The sequence below is a fragment of the Mustela lutreola genome, chromosome 2 (genome assembly GCF_030435805.1).
Source record: "Mustela lutreola isolate mMusLut2 chromosome 2, mMusLut2.pri, whole genome shotgun sequence".
Lineage (NCBI taxonomy): Eukaryota > Metazoa > Chordata > Mammalia > Carnivora > Mustelidae > Mustela > Mustela lutreola.
This window is the reverse complement of record NC_081291.1, coordinates 38,127,851-38,147,942: the sequence shown is the minus strand read 5'-3', so window position 1 is coordinate 38,147,942 and position 20,092 is coordinate 38,127,851. Positions and strand designations below refer to the sequence as shown.

The window sequence follows — 20,092 nt, the reverse complement described above, 5'->3', positions numbered from 1 at the left end:
CTCTCAAATAATTGTATCACAGTAACCGCAAAAATGAAGTGAGTAGAAAGGATGTAGATAGCAAGGATAATCAGAGAATAAACCAGAAGCAAGAGTAATCTGTAATCTCCAAAGTAAGAAACATAGACAGGAGTTTGAGTTATAGACTGCCCTTGGGAGAGATAACTAGAAAGTAGTTTAGATGAAATTAAATAAAATACATAAAGATGACCACAGAATCTGACCCTGGAAGCATCACAGGCTCACAGGTTAAAATGGGTTCCCTGCCTTAGAACTACATGGAAAAAGATGACTTATAACCCTAGAAAGATCCAAACTTCATTTTGAATCTTAAGGGGAAAAAAAAAAAAGTTTTATTAACTATATAGTCTGACACAAAAATATAACTGAAAATAAGCAGGGAGGAATAATACATTCAAACAGTGCTCCTGCTCTTTCATTATTCTCTTCTGGTTGCTTGACTCTCTCCTCCACTAGCTGTTTGTACCTTACTTTTTCTTACCTTCCCCATTGTCTCTGTTCACTGTTTAAAGAGCACCATAACTATTATCTATCAAATTTCTTCCAGACCCACTAATATATAAGCTTTTAAATAAATTAGATATATTACCATACGGGCCTATCTCAAGAAGCAATTGTCCCTTTCCAAAGGACAATGCCAAAATATTAAGGAAATTAGATGCGGTCATCAGTGAATGAGTAAGGGACATAAGATGCTACAACAGAACACACCCATTTAACAGTGAAAATCTTCTTTCTTCATCTCTCCCCTAACATAACACTTTCCTGAACAATTTAATGAGTCCATTGTCCATTTTAATTTTCTTTTACTGAGAAGCCCCCTTTTCCAATGATGGGCCCTCTTCTTCATGGTCACAGGCCAATAAATCCAACCTCGTTGGGGGGAAAAAAAAAGTGCCCTAACTATAGGAAAGAGACAACCTAAAGGCATTTTATAATGGGTGTATCCTAAGAGTTTGGGACAAAGGAAAACACCATCAATTGTATGTGTTGGTTTTATTTCATTATTACTGTCGAATATACATTTTCAATCCAGATATGTATTATCTGTTGAGGCTCTTATGCTATAGAATGCTCTCCTTTATAGGCAAGAAGACTACACAATTTGAGGAGAGGTACTTTTTAAATAATAATCATAAAAAGAAATGCATGCTGTAGGAAGTAATGTCTACCAATAGAATCGCCATGCACTGCAATTAGAGAAGCCACACACTGAACAAGATACAGAAAATGCTGAGATCTAGGCTGAGTGCTCACGGGGTTCACAGTCTTGGGAGGAAGATAAAACGGGTTTACGTGAGACCAAAGTGGATATGATTATACCAGGAGTCCCAAGCGGGATCAGAATAGGGAGCAGTCATTTCCAGGGGAGAGGCATCAAGAAGGCTTCAAGGTGGGAGTGGAAATGGAATTTTGAGGATATATTTCTGGAATGTTAATAACAGAAATGGGCAAGTTTAAGGAATAAGAGCATTGCAATTAGTTTGGAGTAAAAGGTTAGGCATCTGGAGAACTCTTAAAACTCAAAGCCACAGTTTAAACACGATGTTGTATAGAATCTGACCATTCGTGGGGGGCGCCTGGGTGGCTCAGTGGATTAGGCTGCTGCCTTGGGCTCAGGTCATGATCTCAGGGTCCTGGGATCGAGTCCCGCATCAGGCTCTCTGCTCAGCAGGGAGCCTGCTTCCTCCTCTCTCTCTCTCTGCCTGCCTCTCCGACTACTTGTGATTTCTCTCTGTCAAATAAATAAATAAAATCTTTAAAAAAAAAAAAAAAAGAATCTGACCATTCGAGGTATTCCTTAGCTGCCTGAAGAATTTTATGTCATTGCTAATGGGAGGAAGTGAAAGTTGTTACAGTATGAAAATTGGATCATCAAGGGAGTTTTTAAAGATGATGAAACTGGAAGCAAAGTACAAGAAATATAGTTGGTGGAGGTGATGAAATGGGTTCAAGGTGATCAGAAAGCAGACAGTTGTCCGGGGACGCTGGAGGAGGAACACCACTTTGGGCCAAAAAATAAAGATTATTTTCCATGATGGAAAAGAAAAAAAAAAAAAAAAGACAACATTTAGGGGGCGCCTGGGTGGCTCAGTGGGTTAAGCCTCTGCCTTCGTTCAGGTCATGATCCCAGGGTCCTGGGCTCGAGCCCCACATCGGGCTCTCTGCTCAGTGGGGAGCCTGCTTTCCCTTCTCTCTCTGCCTGTCTCTCTGCCGACTTGTGATTTCTCTCTTCTGTGTCAAATAAATAAATAAAATCTTAAAAAAAAAAAAAGACATTATTTAGGAATGATGGACCATTTATCATCATGCGTAAGTAAGGATTATCCATTGTGTTGTTAACTTGTGGTTGAAAACTGTATGATCTTTGACTAAGAATTTAATGACAAATCCTCTTTTAGAATGTTTCTCCAAATCTTTTTTGGATTATGTGGAGACTCTCAGAAGAAAAAAAAAATTGAAATGTTTCTTGTTGCCTAAAAAATGTTAGAAAAAACTTGCCTTTCAAAATGTCAGCTGCAGGATGGACTTCTAGAGAATAAAACTTCGTAGAGATTGCCCTTCCTTTTCTTTTAACCCACATAGTCTATGTCTATTTTTCAGTATGTTTTTTCCCCACATCCTTTACAATTAACCCCCTAAGTGATGAATGGTGGGTATGGAAAGACAGGGACTAGAGAAACAGTCAATTTGAAAAGAGTTCATTATTGTACCCTATCTTGCAAAGTGTCATTTTAAATAAGTGCTAGCCTGGAAAAGATTTTTATTGTTTTGAACCACAGGCTTTCTATTACCTTTAAACACACACACACACACACACAAAACCTCTCAGCCGCAAGTTAGATGTTTCTGGCAGCAAGACAAATCTAGCACCACCCCGGGAGGCAGCATATTTGCTTCTCTGCTCACTTCTGCCAGGGTGGAGGAATGCTGGACATCCAGAAACAACAAGGAAGACTGCCCAGAGCATCTCCAGGCTGCTCCCCCGTCCCGCGCCTTGGGCCTCCTCCTTTGAGAACACGCAGGTAAGTTACACTGAGGTGCTAATTCAAGTGGAGCGTCCTAGCTCACCGCAAGCAAGCCATTCAAGTCAAGTACAAATGCACTGAAAGGGCATGACTGGCCTTAGCACCTTCCGGGAGCTCCACTTGGCCTGACTTAGGTCGTAAGGTTCTCACTGGATCCAGTAAATTGCTGAAAAGGTCCTTTTGAGTTTTATTATTGGTTATATCTTTGTATATCATTTTGCAGCATGCTTTTTTATAGACTATAAAAAAAGACATTAAAACAGCAACTGATTTTTTTTTTTAACAAATCTGTGACAGTTGTTAATCTGTTATTCTTTCGTATGTGGAAATTATTAGATCTTATAGCCATCTTTACTGCTGGAAAATGAACCATCATATAAAGTTTAGTTCTCACTGTCAATGTTTTAAAATACTACAAATGGGTAAAATGTAAGACTTAACATTAGACAGCGAGCTGAAAAAATATAGAGATCAAATTTTCCTATAATATTGCAGTAGTCTCTAAATATAAAGCTCAATGTTATAAATTCGGGTTCTTAATGAATTTTTTATATCACAAATTCTGTTTCCACTTAGATGTCAGAAACTGAGCTGGAAAAGATAAAAGTAAGAACAGCTGAGCATTTCGAAAATGATAAAAATAACATTTCTTGGTTAAAGGAAGGTAAGTCCTCTTGATGTTGATTTTCTATCAATGTGAAAAAATGGTGCTTTTGTTTATTAGTAAGAGGTAGTGTGGGACAGAAGGAGGAGAATGTCCCAGAAGTTCAAATAATGTTAGTACTTTGGGTTTTCTTTGTTTCTTCCTTTTTTTTTTTGCGGGGGGGGGGGGGCTCAGTGGTAGTTTGAGTGTCTTTAGTATTGAAATGCTTTCTATATTCCCTATGCTGCAGTAAACACTGATTATTTTGTTGATGAGAGAATATACATTTTCACTTGATCTTAGCCAAAAGGCCGAGAAGCAATAGAGAATATACATTTTCAAGCTAGATACGTATAATCTGTGAGTGTCTTATGCTGGAGAATGCCCTTCTTTATAGCCAAGAAGACCAAATTATTTGAGGAGAAGTATTTTTTAAATAATAATCACAGAAAGAAATGCATGCTGTAGGAAGTAATGACTACAAATAGAATCACCATTCACTGCAATTAGAGAAGCCACCTTCCCAGGGGAGACTGCTGTCCGCCACGGGCCTTGCATGGGTAGGATGGTTGCTTGAAATACACACACAAATCGATATGTTCTCCTAAGATGAGTACAAATTTATCCACTTTTGAAAATATGAAGAAGCTCGTGATTGTTTACTAGAAGGTATGGTTTTATAATCTTTTCCACTTATGACTATCTTTAATGCCTTTTAAAGGAAACTGAATTAACATTTTTTCTCTATAGATGTGAGCCTTGTAGACTATTGCATGAATCTATCCAACTGTAAAGAGATTTTTAAGTAGCTGTCATTCCTCAAGAGTGTTGTCTAAGGTCATGGGGGACTTGAATGTTTATGTCGAGGAAGCTCTAGGATACCCAAACAATAATAATGACATCAACCACACTGAGGATGCGTATCCAGGATTATGCTGAGTCATCATACCAACCTGAGGAAGCAGTAGCTGTTCCTAATTTTCAGATGAGGGAAGAGAATTTCAGAGAGTTCAAGAACAGTTGCCTCAGATCACACAATCAGCAAGTGACAGAGCTGGGATTTGATCCCAGAATGTGGGGACTCCATAGTATATGAATTTTACCACCGCCTTGCGCAGTGTTTCAAAGGAAAGACACTTAAGTTACTCCTCAGGGCGTAGAAGAGCTCAGATGTTTTTTTTTTCCCTACAGTGTTTAAATCAACACCTTCACCTTCATACCGTCACATCTGCTCTTATTCTTTTTTTTTTTTTTTTTTTAAGATTTTATTTATTTATTTGACAGACAGATCACAAGTAGGCTCTTATTCTTAATCCCACTCCCATTCAGAAAGGGTTGACTTCGTAAAAAAAGATCCCTTTGCTCCCCCCCCCCCCCGCTGGATGACCCAGTGATGGAAATCAATGGCTGGCGCTCATCTCTCCTGCAGACTCTGTCTCTGAATAAGGGCTAGTACAGACTCAGAACTACTCCAAAAAGCCACGGGGCAAGAAAATTCTCTAACTTCTTTTTACTCAATATTTTTAAAGAGAATGTTTTAAAATACGATAGGGAAATAAAAAAATTAAACCTGAGTCCGAGATCCCTGTTGGTTTTGCTTGTGAACTCCACACCCATGAAGACACGGGTGCTCTTCGCTACTACTTAGAGTGAAGTTTATATTACTTATTTTTGCTTTCGTTGCCCCAGGCTATACCTGTCTCATATAGAAGTAACGGTAAAATTGATAGAACAGTCAATTGTGTCCTGAAGAATTTTTTTTTTTTTAATTGCATCCATTAAGTGAGATTTAGGCATTGAATTCTTGTAATCTATAAAATCTAATTTCCCAGGTGACCTGTTTTATCCCATTTGGACACTTCATTTAAGCTATAGTCAAATTATGTTTACTATATTTCATAAAAGGAAATTGAGCCAGATGCCAGATGACAACATCTTAATTGGGAATTATCAGGATGAGTTAGTTTTCGAACATAAATGTCTTTTTTTTTTTTAATGTTAAGAAAAAGTATATGTGCTGGCTTTTTTTTTTTTTTTTTTAAGGCAAACTGGTGCTGTAGGAAGAACAGAGCATTTAAAGCAGGCAGGTGTGGTTTTTAAATCTCAGCTCAGCTATTTTTTAGCTTGTGTGACTGTGGCAGTTTATCTCACCTCGCCAGCCTCAGACTCCTTACTTAGCCAGGGACCAAGATACCTGCTTGGTGAGATGATGGGCTTAAGAGTTTATTACTACTGTGGGGTTTCTTTCCCTTTTTAAAGCATGATTCAAAATAATGTAACTATGTTTTTTGAGATCTTGATTCACAATTTGAACAATCTGCAAGAGTACCAGCACTGTATGTTTTTATAGTATTGCACATAAATTCCTTCATTTAGTCCCTACAATAATTGGTGGGGTTGCAGCGTTGTCCCCATTTTACAGATTAAAAGACTGAAGTTCAGAGAGAGACGTTGGAGGTGTTCAAACTTTCAGAATAAATATGGGGCAGCCTGAAGCTTTCTTTCTTTCTTTTTTTTTTTTTTTCTAAAGATTTATTTATTTGAGAGAGAGTGAGAGAGTGTACAAGCAGGGAGGAGGAGCAGAGAAGGAGGGAGAAGCAGACTCCCTGCAGAGTAGGAAGCCAGATGCAGGACTCCATCCCAGGACCTAGTCGAAGGCAGATGCTTACCCCACCAAGCCACCCAGGCGCCCATGGCAACCTGAATCTTGAAACCCGTTCTAAACTCCATCCTTGGCCTTCATGCACTTTGTCACAGTGACTCCTCCAGTGGTTATCAATCCATACTTTAAATTTATCAAACCCTCACTTTCAAAGAAATGAAATCTGATGCTTTAAAGTTGTTCAAAAAAATTTTTTTTCACGAATGACAAAAGTACTTGCTTCTCACATCACTGTGTCCCGTGCCTTCCCCTGCAATCCTGCTGACCGCTCCCTGTTGTTACAATGTAGGGAACCCTAGCAATGCGTAATTTGGGTTGGGGCAAGCCTGCCCTGGGGTCACCTGCAGAAAACAATGACCTCAGTGTCTGGCGTCAAGAGTGAGCTTATAACCCACAGGGGTTACCACAGTCATTGCCAACCTGAGAACTGACAGTCGTAATAACTTCTCAACTTCAAACATAATTTAGTTCATCCTATATGATTCACATTTCTTTTCCTTTTTTTTTTTTAAGTTTTATTTATTTATTTGACAGACAGAGATCACAAGTAGGCAGAGAGAGAGAGAAAGGAGGAAACAGGCTCCCTGTTGAGCAGGCTCCCTGCTGAGCCTGATGTGGGCCTCGATCCGGACCCTCGACCCTGAGACCATGACCTGAGCCAAAGGCAGAGGATTTAACCCACTGAGCCACCCAGATGCCCTGTGATTCACATTACATATTCATGGCATTACTGGAGACAAGGCATAAGCATGGTAAAGAACCATTAAAAAAAAAAAGAAGTGGGGGTTATCTACTTGTCTTACTGTCTTGCTTTTGCCTGAAAGGCAAAGAGGCTCATATTTACCTTCCACTTGCTTCGGGATGGGGATGGATCTCCGGTGCCTGAAGGCCTCAGTCATGGGGTCAAAGAGCTGGTGAAAGCCACACCCAGAGCTGCTGTCAACAATTAGAGTAAAAAGGTTTTGAGAAACAGGCTGGCAGGCCTGAAAATGCACTCACTGTAAAATTAACTGAATCTTATTTGATTTCTTATCAAACCATCAGGCAGTCTTGTGTACCACTATTCGTCATCTTGCCTTTAAATGCCAGACTTTCCAAATCTGAGATTTATCGGATTCCTGGGCCCCTACTTAAAGAATCTGGGAAATATGGGAAGCCCAGGAAAAAATGCTGAAGAGCAAGATGGGTGATTCTGAAGTAAGGTGTGCACAGAACTTATGTGGAGACACTCGGTTTTAAGACCATCAGAGGAGCACAATATAATTTTGAAATATGTGCGAGGCATGATGAACCATGATACACAAGTGTGGACCAAAATAGGTGAGCAAGGAGGTCTTAAGGAGCTCAGGGCCTATTTGCACAGGTGGGGAGGGGGAGATAGACACATGGGAGCAGGGACTTCGGGGCTGGAAGACGAGTGCTTTGGTGCAAAGGAAATGGTCCTGTTGGTTAGTCATCTGTGTATGGATTAACACAAACTGTGGGGAACGGACAGACTGAATTCCCAATACAAGCTAAGTCGCTGGATGCCAGTTCTGGGTTGTCACGACAGGCCTCAGGGCAGGGACGAATATACTGAAGGGGGATTTGGGGATATGATCTGTCACTGCTGTACAGAGCAGGAAGGCATAGGCAGAGGCAAGGTTAAAGCAGGAGAGATGGTAATGGCCAAGACAGCAAGGTATTCATTCAGTAGCCCGGAAGTGAGAAAAACAACCTGGATAAAAGTCATAACAAGGAGAGGAAGAAAATAGGCCCAAATGTGAAAAACTTTATGAAGGAAAAATTGATAGAACATAGAAATTGGGGGGAAAATTACAGGTGGAATAAGATGGCATGTAATACCCCATTAGGCCAGGGAGCATTCTGGGTAAGCATTTTAGTGCTTGTGCCTTACACCATTTGATACGGAAGAGAAACATCAAAATGAAGGGATGGAAGCCTTTAAATTATTGCCATTTGCAGTTTAAAATCACAGCATCACCAGTGTTTGAATGGCACACAATTTTTTACAGCGTCTCCGGATTTTTCAGAAGATAGAAATCCGGATTTCTATGTGGAATCTCCAGATTTCCCTAGATGCAGTAAAAATAACAACAACAACAATAAAAAAGCACCGGGCAGGACGAGGGAAGGCAGGTTCTGTGAGTCTGTTGTAGTCCGGAGGCTACCAGTTTGGAACTTCTGTCCCAAGAGCTTGTATCTCTAAACAAAATCTATTACAATTTCCTAAAAGGCACATTCCCGTAAAAATTGCTGCATTGGCACAGATCTATCTAAATAAACACACAGATTTATAGGTATGAACAAAGACAAGTGTGTGACCTAAAAAAGGTAAAATTAAGAACCTTGAAATAAAACTTTGTCCTTCGAAAGAAGAGCTGTCTGTAATTGCTTTAATGAAACATTCTTTTCATGGCTGTAGTAAGAAGAGGGAAGAACAGAATTAAACCAAGTTGTAAGTGTGCCCTCAGTGTAACAAGCCACAGTTTCTTAATCTAACTGGGTGTTCACTCCATCCAACAGTTGTTAAATTGGGAGAAGCTCCAATGAGAAATTACACACTTCAAAATCAGGTGTGGTCAAATAACAGGAGAGAGGAAGGCAATGTACAAGCTTTGCTCTCATCTTCCATAAATCCCAGGAAGAAAAGAGTGTGAAAAATAAGAATTCTGTAGTTATTTGGAATTAAGTATCACTCCTTTTCTAGAGATAGTTACACGGTGACTATGCTCTTTGGTGATTTCAAAATCATTACTAAATACATTTTAAAGTAAGCGTCCCTAAACTTATTTAGCATTGAAGTAGAGGGGTTAGGTCACCAATGACTTGGCAACTTGACAGCACTGGTTATCATTTAATCAGAATTCATGAATATTAGAGGTTAGTAATCCAAGATACTGAAAACAGCCTAGAGGTCCCCAAAGCCATGTTCCCCAAATTCCCTTTTCAATAAAATGCTAAACTTCAAATCCATAATCCAAGAATCCCATCTCACTCCTGATCACTGTTTGTCTGCAAATGAGACAGCAAACAAGTGAGACTCTTATGTTTATTGACATTCACATATTCACTGCCCTTCCCTTGATTCTAAGTGAAGACAGTTTACTTCTTTTGCTCAAAAAATAATTTCAGATCATGGGCATTAGAACAGTTCCAAAAATGCATGTTTTATTCAACTCAGTAATCCATTTGATGAAGCTCTTCTTGAACTCACAGACAGTATGTGAGGCAAAGAAATAAAGATGCCAAAGACAGAAGAAGCCACGGTCTCTGCGCCCCAGGAGCTCATGTATTTAGGTGCTTTACTATAATGATTAATGTTAATTGACGTTAATTGTTTCTCTCGGATAATCCTCATTTCTAAAGGGGCTTTCATCTACCTTAAAAATTAAGACATGCTAACATCCATTTTCAATTGTTAACCGCCACAAATAACATATCTTGAAAGGCCTTGTACTATGTATACCCACAAAATGGAATCATTAGCTCTTATTCCTGTACTCTTCATTGGCTTATAAAAACGTGTTCTCTAATAACCAAAACACAGGTGAGTAAAAAGTAACAGCCAACTAGAATGTTGTTTTGTTTTTAAACATAGTTGAAAGGGAAAATCCGATGTGAAATTATATCCTCGCCAGTCGTATAAATAAGAAAACACTAAGTACAAGAACGTGATTAATTTTACAAGGGTAACTATTTGGAAGTTTTGAAGCAAGATGATGTGATAGAGATTGGCATGGGAATTATTCTTTATAATCAGGAGAAATTCTGAGGGAGAAATATTTCAGTCAAGACCTAAAAGACCAGAGAGAGCCAGTGGTGTCGAATCTGGAAAAAGCATTCCAGGAGGGACAAGAGTCTGTCTAAATAGTATGGCTCAGCATGGTTGGAGGGAAAGAAAGGACAGAGGGAGGGAAGGAGGCAAAGGAAGGTACTTCAGTTGGAAATAATGTACGACCTTGTTGGCCACAGTCAGAAATTGGGGTATTTTTTTCCTAATTGGAATTAGAAGATATGTTGATTCCAAGCAGGGGAACATACAGTCACTTATATTGTATGAAGCCAAGAGTGTAGGCAAAAATAAATTAGAAGACATTGCAGTTGACCAAGCAAAAGATGATAACTGGGATAGGATAAAACTTGGAAGGTGAAAGTGGGAGAATAGGGGTGGGGATCTATTTTGGGAGATAGGACCAACTGAACTCAGTGGTGCGTTCGTGTGGGGCAATCCAAAGAGAGGAGTCAAGGCTGACTTCTGGTTTGAGACACATGACAATAATGCTGAATGGAGAAGAATGAGAGAAAAACTGGCTGAGAGCAAAAGAATCAGAAGATCTGGGTGGGTCAGATTAAGTGTGAAATGTCTATGAGGCAACCCCATGAAGACTATCAGCTGAGCAAGAGGACATATGAGATCAGTTGTTCACTCTGACTAAGGCTGATGGGGGAAGTCTGCTACAGATTTTGCTTAGACCTAAGAATGAAAAGGCATTTGTGGATGGGGAGAGTGAAAAAAATAAAATAAAATTGCAGGTAAAGGACTAAGGAAAGGAAAGAACATGTCATGTTCTTGGTGAATTAAGGGAATGAAAACAAAAGTGTCTGGAACATCTTGACCCAAAGGAAGGTTGGCATTAAATGAGTCTGGAGAGTTTGCTCAGGAACAGAGCTTCAAATCTTTTGGATTCCAATGCACTCATTACCCTGAAAATGCCTGCAAAAGATATATTTTATATTGTAGTAAAAATATCCCACTACATTTTATTCTCAAAAGAATGTAGGGTAAGAGACTAAAGAAGGACAACACAATTACTTCCAAAATATAATAATTTCAAAATAATTACAAAAAAGCTTTAATAGTTTTTATTAGTAAGGGTTCTCCATGAAAACAAAGCAAATAGAATGGATGGATGGATAGATAGATGATAGATAGATAGATAGATTTATTATGACGAGAAACTGGCTCACACAATTAGGGAGGCTGAGAAGTCTTATGTTCAATTGTCTACAAACTGGAGGCTCAGGAAAGCCAACCTTTCCTGTATATAGTGCTCAACCAAGTCCAATTTCTGTATACAGCCAAACTTTCCTGAGTATAGTGCTCAACCAAGTCCCAATTTCTGGTATACAGCTTACCTCACCTGAGTATAGTGCTCAACCGAGTCTCAATTTCTGTATATAGCCAACCTTTCCTGAGTATTGTGTTCAACCGAGTCTCAATTTCTGTATATAGCCAACCTTTCCTGAGTAAGGTGCTCAACCAATTCGCAATTTCTGTGAGCCAGAATTAAGCAAATCCTGGTCCAAGTAACAAGTTCCAAGAAACAGGAGTGAAGGGTCCAAAGGCACAAGAGATGGATATTCTAGTTCAAATAAATAGAGCAAATTTGCCTTTCTTCTGGTGTTTCATCTAACAGGTTGGATGATGCCTACCCACCCTGGTGAAAGCTTATTAAAAAAAAAAAAAAAAATCAGACTACAAATTCAAATGTTAATCTTTTCCTGAAACACCCTCATGGGCACTCCCAAAATAGTATTTTACCAGCTACCCGGTTATCTCTTAGCCTAGCCAACTGACACATAAAATTATTCATCACATAGTTCTTGAGGAAAAAGTAACAGACAGTGATTCTAGCTAAACTAATAAAATGAGGAACTTACTGGAGGCTTGGAGGTAGTTTATAGCCTAGAGGGAAAGTCCAGGTTCAGAATGGGTAGAAACCAATCTAGATCTCGTGATCCAGATAGCAAGACTGAAAAACATACTTGGGTCACCACTTCCAGAACAAATTGGCTCTACATACTCTTCTGTCCTCTTACACTCAGGAGTCCAAATCCCATGAAGAAAGTTCAATAGCTTTGGCCACGAGTCCCCCTTGTGGTTAGGCAAGGCAGGGAACCCTGACTGCCAATTCCACAAGACTGCACCTAAAGGGATGGAGATGCTTCTTCAAAGGAAATTCAGGGTAATCAGCACCAGAATAGAGGGAGAACAGATACTATGTGGCCCCCAAATGATGTTTACTCCACGAGCCAGTACGCATGATCTGACTTCCAGTGCTCTTTTCCATAAGGGAGCGTATTTTCTTAAGAACCTGACGTGTACTATCGATGGAGCACTGAACATTTCAGGAAGGAGAGTACTTACTTTAAATGTATTGGCCTTCTACTGAAGTTCAGGGGTCAGAATCATTTTGATTCTCTGATAACCTTATTTTATGTTTAGAAAGTTCAGTAAAAGATGAGATATTCTGTGTTCTCATAGGTCAACAAATTAAATTCCAGTGGCACGTCCTAAAGCTGACGTTTGAAATTTCTCTCCAACTAAGCCTATAAAGCAGTAAACTCATTTCTTATAAAATGATGATGTTGATCCCAATGGAATGGAAGGCCTACAAGATGCCGTGTCAGCCTTGAGACTATGACCAGATGAATTAATCAAAGCAAAGTCCCTATAAGTTGTTAAACAGCAGATTTAAGGACTCTCTTTCAACCATGATAGGGCAGTACATCAAGTCCAGAATGATCTTAGCTCACCATTATTAATTGCAATTTTATGAACTAGGAGTGAAGCAGTCTGTACAGACTGGAAGCCATCTCCCCTGTCTTAGCAGGAAGAAGAAAATTGTAGATAATTCGAAACTTCAAGAGATTTACTCCTTTCAGTTGAGATGTTCAATAGACACATTCGTTTTCTATACGTCACAACAGCTGTTGACGTGGTCCACTTAATCAACATTAGCAGAAAGAGCAGTCTTCGAGTGAGAGAAAAAAGTCCCTTATGTTCTATGCCTCAGGAATAAGGACATTCCATTTCTTGTAAATTCTACAAAGAGATACTTTATTTTTATATGATTATGGCCCATTTCTTTCAGCTTAGGAACAGCATTTAGAGGGAATATACTCTCTAATAAAACGCACCTACACTAGGTGTTCACCAGACCATTAGTAAAAAAAGAAATGTGAATAGAGCAAATGAAGACATCACTCTACAGACATAAATCACTTCAACCATTTTAGCCATTATTTAAGCCTGTCTAAAAGTAAATGTGCAGCAAAGACGAAAAGCAAGGGCAATGACAGTACTTTTGCCAGTGTCTAACTTCAAGAAAAAATAGAGAGGACAACTCATAGAGGCATAATATTAAATAAGACATCAGAAAATTCTTCTCTTGAGCGGAATTTCCACACCAATAGGGATTTGGAAAGAAATAATTACATTGGAGAAGGCAAGAAAGGTGCTTTGTGTTGTCCAATCTCAAGTAACAGACAATAGGAAAGGAAAAGTCTGCATTTTAGCTCTCTTCACTTACCAACTTTATTTTCTTTTTAATATTTAGAATAGTCAACATGACAAATAGGAAAACAAATTTCTTTGGGAGTTACCAAAAGATAGGTGCTAATACTAAACATCTTGAATATAAATTGCAAAAACACATACAAAGTACATATAAATAACCTCTTCTGGAGGAAAAAATATATCAAAAGTTATATCCTGGCCACAGTTAATAAAAAGGAAAAAAACGCCACTCTATGCATGTATCTTAAAACTGATTTCTTACAATACATGAGAAATCAGATTGATAAGATAAGCCATTCATACCATAAAACTAGTACAATATAATATGAAATTAAGTAAACCAAAAACAACAAATGTTTTGATTTCTTGCAAGGCACAGACTTAAACAAATAATATACTATGCCTCCCATGACCAAGGACCTTATAATTCAGTTGGGGAAAACAAAGCATCAACAGTACATCCTATTTGCCACATGATTCAGATAGGAGCGAGCTCATAAGTAAGCTGTATTTGAATCATAGTGGAATGTACGCAAACCATTTGGATGGAATCTTTCAGTACCAAGTCTCTCACATACCAAACCATATGGGTCTACCCAATTCCTTAGGTAGATACAGATTTCTCTTAGGATTTTAACAGTGCTTTTTGGTTTGTCTCGTCTTTAATGGATTTAGCAGATTTGAATTAAAACAGTTTACTAAGGAGTCATTTGAAAACAGTCAAATTCATCTAAAAATATTAACTTAGATTCCCTACATAGTCTATTAAAAGAACAGACTTTTTGTGTAAATATCCTCTAATGTATTACCAACCCTTTTCCTTTCAAAGAGAGAGAGAGAACAACTGAGAGTCTCATTTTAAAATGAGGGAAAACTGTAACATAAAGAGATAGAGATATTAAAGAGATAGTAAGGGAGTTCATGTTTCCAAGGGAAGTTTTTAAGGGAATAACTTATTCCATGAAGAAGGAAAATTACACTAAGGACTTTTTAAAAAATTAAAGTAACAACACAACCAAGAGGCATAGTGTCCAAATTCAGTATTCTGTTAAGCCTCTAAATTCTTGTTCGTGAACATCTACTTATTAAAAGACAGGGACTCTCTAGCCTTGGTCTTTCAGGCTAAATGATCAAGTGTGAGAACTGTAACATAACTTGCTAACCAAAGAATGTGCTCTGCCTCAGTTTTAACTTAAGGAAATTAGTCTCATCTTGGATTCCCCTGGAACCAACCAGCAGAAAGAACCTGTTCTCATCATTGAGAGGTCAATAACGTTCCATAAGAACCAAATTTACATTTTGTTTACTTACTTATTTTTTAATTTTAATTTTTTTCTAAACTTAAATTTAAAAACACTGAACGGAAAAAACTTACATATTTTAAAAATTATATGTGTACTATATAAAATTATGTATAATATATAACTATGTGATATACATAAATATATATTATATCTATAAAAAACAATGTTCCTTGAATAAAATACTTTATTCCATTCTTTTCTCTGCCCTTTCAACTATACATTTGTTGACTGTCTTCTATTTGTCAGACAACACAGTTTTCTAGGAGAAGCAAACATATATAACCCTCAAGGTGCCACAGTCAATGTATGTGTGATTGCAGGGGAAGGTGGTAGGTAGCTAAGGCAGGTCCACCATAAGTCAAAAGATTTAAATAAAGCAGAAATGTTTAAGTATTAGATTGTTAATTGCTCAAGGGCAAGAGTATATCCGACTTGTTTACCTCTGTATTTTAGCATCTGGATAGCCCCTAAACACAGTAGCTGCTGAAAAAAAAAAAAGATATGAATAAATGAATGAATATATGAATAAATTTCAAAAATCCTAAGAGATTCAGGGGTAGGAAAAAATACATGCAAAATTCTGAAAAAGTGGGAATTGAGCCAAGCTATATAAATCACTTGTAGGGTTTTAATAGGCATTAGCATTACAGACTAATGATCTAAAGTAGAAAATTCCAGGGCATACAGAGAACAGTAGTTATGTTGGGCTTGGTGAAGGGTATGTATGGGAGAGCAGGAAATAAACCTTGGCTGTATTTAAAAAGGCTGTGAATCCCAGGCTGAAGAGCATAAACCAAATACCCTAAGACAGAGAGATATGATCAGATATATGAGAGGCTGATGTCGGGAGAGCAGGCAGGACCTGAAGGTAACAGAATCAACTCTCTGCTCTAGAAAACATTTGTGATTTGAGGATCTTTATGAAGATGGATTGGAACAAATTGAGGGGAAGGCTGGAAACAGAGGGACTAGTTAGAAGCTTGTTGTGTCCACAGATGAGGAAGAATGACTTCTGAATTGGGACACTAGTTGCCAGGGCAATGGAAACAAAGGTCCTAGTATCCAAGAAAGGGCTGGCCCCCATGCCTTGACCATAAACTAGTTATTAACGGGTAGGAGAAAGAAGGAGTTATCAGATATTACAGAAAGCCTCTGGATTGAAACTGGAATTTCGTGTGTGTGTGTGTGTGTGTGTGTGTGTATGTGTGTGTGTGTGTCTGTATGTAAATAGTCTATGTGTATTTCAGAAAACTCAGAAGATGTGAATAGCCAAAATCATTCCAAATCCCAACATTAAGAGATAGCCACTTTCCATCTTTCTTCTATATTCATGAGTCAACGTTTGTATGTGTGTTTGTATGGACACATACAAAATTAGCAATTAGTAATAAATTAGTAATTTTAATAAAATCTGATTCTGTACTATATTTAATACTGTGTTTTTCTTACTTGTAAATGAATATGCATTCCTTTCCAGATGAATATAGATGTATAGCATCATTTTGATGATGATACACATAGCATTCCACTAGCAAAGTAATAAGATATATACAACCAATTTCTATTTTTGGATATTCAGGTTTTTTCCAATTTTGTGCTTTTAAATTTCACACTACAACATCTACTAGAAGTTCCTTATGAGTGAACCAAGGACAAGCATCTTACAGAGTCCTCACACCTTACCTCTGGCTTACAGGTGACAGTTTTTCCAATGTTTTGTTCATCAATTTGCTTACATGACAACCATGTGCAGAAGATCTTAGCATGCTTTTTTTCTATAGATGAAGAACATTAAGTCAGAGATGTTTAGATAATCAGTCTTAAGTCTTATGGGTAATGAATACCAGGACTAGGTCTCATTCCAGGTGTTCTGATTCCAAATCCAGTGCTTTGCCATTAGGGTCTCTGCTCTGAAATACACTTGACGGTAGATAACCAATAACCCCTCACTGGCACTCATTTTGACAACTGAAATTGGAGGAGCTGGGGAATGTTTGGAGAAGTCATGCAGATGATGCATATTTAAAACTATTATTCATTTACCTAGTTTCTCTCAACACCTATCTTCAGCTGGTCATGGTGACTCGAATAGGAAGGAGGACTTAATTATGACATCAGGTAAAAATTCAGAAGCCAACTTATCTACAGATTGTAGTGATTAAATCGTTCAGGATGAATTATAAGTCTGTAATATACTACATTCGTATTTAATAGATAGCAGTTGGAGTCCAGCTCCTATAATTTCCAGTCACTTAAGACACAAGCAAGTTATAAGGATTAATCATTTTAATATTGTCCTATTAAAGTTGGTTAACAAAAAATATGAACCATGGAGGGAGGAAGTAGATATCTTTTTTTGTTGTTGTTGTTGTTGATCTTTGTGAAACGAGCACTTGAAAATAAAACATATCACACTTCAAACATGGGGTGGGGGATAACTCTAATGGTAGAATCAACTAAGATCAATTATGAAATAGCAACATATTTTTGCATGGCCAGTAAACAGACCAAAAATCTGCAAACTAAAGGGTATTTAGATGTCAAATTTAACTTTAATTTTCAAATATCCCTATCTGGCCATACCATCTCTTCAGCAAGAAAATTGCATTATACACAGCCCTGTTTCTCATATTCAGCAAGTAGATCCCCACCATCAAACCTAGACATGACTTTGATTTCCTTGTTATATTTAAAATGTTAAAAAATTTGTCCCCTTAAATCTTTAAATAGTAGGATTTAGCAAAGACTAAAAGACAGCACTCTGTAAAAGCTGTAAGCCAGAAACAAATATACTTCAGATAGCCATTCCGGGTATGCATCCATTGTATTTTTCAATTATGAATTAATGTCAGTTATACATCAGTGATCAGAAGCCTGTGAGTTTACAATAATGATATGTTTTACCTAAAATTATAAAGCTTGGAGTTCAGAAAAGCTAGGTAGTCAAATGATACTTTACAAATTACCTGAATGTTTAACATCTACCTCACAGAAGGAAAACGGCAGTAACAAAGTGCATAAGGAAGGATTTTAAGTCCTCACTTTACATAAGGAGAAAACAAAGTCAAATACTTTTCCAGTATCCAAGAAGAAATGTAATGAAGCTCAAGGAATTGTGATTACCCAAATACGCTTATTGTTCCTCAAGGTACTCAGACATATGTAATAATAAGCATCTGTATTTCTGTCCAATTGAAACTATAGACATTACATTAATTTGGCATGACCAAGCAGAGAAACTAAATGAATAACTTGGGGATTAAAAAAGGTACAGTCTAATGACAGCCCTTTAGTAGCTCAAATATCTGAACTGTTAATTTCCACCAAGACATTCAGTCTTTTTGTGGTTTGTAGCATTTACCTTACAACCTTTATCTCAACTTTCCCTAGCATATTTAAGTAAACAGGTAGGCTCTCTGGTTCTTTCACTTTGTTTTCATAAGGACTTATTTTACAGTAACTAATGATCCAGAGCCGGGCAAAAGAATTTGTACAGTTATTAAAATTGTCCAATGTTAAATTCAATAAGAGAAGTGTTGCTTCAATATAAGTTTGGTTTGTTCTTTTTTTTAAAAGATGTATTTATTTTAGAGAGACACAGAGAGAAGAGAGTAAGCCCCAGTAGGGGGAGGAGTGGAGGGAGCGATTCTTCAAGCAGACTCCGCACTGAGCATAGAGCCTGATGTGGGGCTCAATCAGAGAGAAGAGAGTGAGCCCCAGTAGGGGGAGGAGTGGAGGGAGAGATTCTTCAAGCAGACTCCGCACTGAGCATAGAGCCTGATGTGGGGCTCAATCTCACCACCCTGAGATCATGACCTGAGCCAAAATAAAAAATCAGACGTTCAACCTCAACCAACTAAGCCACCCAGGCAATCCTTGTTCTCTTTTTTAAAGTAAGCAGGGCTTAGAGAAAAATAGGTTTACATCATTTCTGAAGAAATGTCTCATAAGACATGATCAACAAACATTGGTAAAGCAAAGACACACTGGGGGACATTGACCAGAGCCTGGTAACACACTAAACCAGAGGGGCAGAACACGGTACTAAACAGCATGTGAAAGTAGCTATGCTACGGGTGATAAGAAAATGCTAAATGGCAATAACCACAGAGGGGCCATGATTGGATTTCCTTTGGAAAAGACCACCCTGGCATAGCTGGGTGGCTCAGTGGGTTGAGTCTCTGCCTTCGGCTCAGATCGTGATCTCAGGGTCTTGCGATCCAGCCCCACATTGGGCTCTCTGCTCAGCAAGGAACCTGCTTCCTCCTCTCTCTCTGCCTCTCTGCTTACTTGTGATCCTTCTCTGTCAAATAAATAAATAAAATCTTTCAATAAATCAATAAAAAGACCATCCTGGGAGCAATGTGGATTGGAAAGGAGGTAAAGCTGATTGGTGGGTGGCAGGTAGGAGAAGGGCTTATGGCAGTCAAAGTAAGAATTAAAAGAATGACAATGTAAATGGGAAGAGAAATTGGAGAATACAATGAGTATTAGAACTGTTAGGACTTCCTGGTAAACTGGTGCTGGGGACGAAGGAGACAGAGACCTCAAGGATAGCTCCCAGGTTGCTGGGGAAACAATCAAGCTCTTTGCTCAGCTGGAAACACAGAAACTGTGTACACGCCACTGGCATGAATTAAATAACTTTTTTTAATTTTTTAAATTTACCTTTAGAAAAAATCTAAATGACTTTATCTGGGGAAGTATGTTAACTAACGTCAAAGTATTAGAAGTAATAGGTCAAGGAATTGGGGTTGAGTATTTTTCGGACTTTGATGAACTAAAACGAGGTCTATCATATTCTCTAGTAGGTTCTGGAAGCAGTAGTTGCTAGGGAGAAATTGTCAAGTGTAGTTTGTTTCCATCTCTTAGGGAGACAATCAGCTGACCATTTAGAAAAGGAAAAGCAGCATAGGGTATAAATTAAATCTCTCTGCATCCCATGTGTTAAACTACAACTTATTTAGGGGTTTATGGGAAAAGGAAATCTAAGGTTTGTAAGAGATGCAAACAACTCCTTCATTTTATCTTTGTCTTATTAAAAGTGAGGAAAATATTTTGATAAACGTGGCTTTTCCCCTTTCCCCATCAGTAAAAATGCTTCTGCTTCGGATGTACTGTCAGATGTAA

At 38.1% G+C, this 20,092-nt stretch overlaps 1 protein-coding gene across 1 annotated transcript in view; it reads left to right on the top strand.

The window, feature by feature from the left end:
- Positions 1-2,949: 2,949 nt before the first annotated feature.
- MDFIC2 (MyoD family inhibitor domain containing 2) overlaps positions 2,950-20,092 on the top strand; it is a 101,947-nt gene continuing 84,804 nt past the window's right edge. The window contains exons 1-2 of the mRNA XM_059165017.1: positions 2,950-3,047; positions 5,737-5,894. Coding sequence (XP_059021000.1) covers positions 2,950-3,047; positions 5,737-5,894 — 256 coding nt within the window. The remainder of the gene's footprint in view (positions 3,048-5,736; positions 5,895-20,092) is intronic.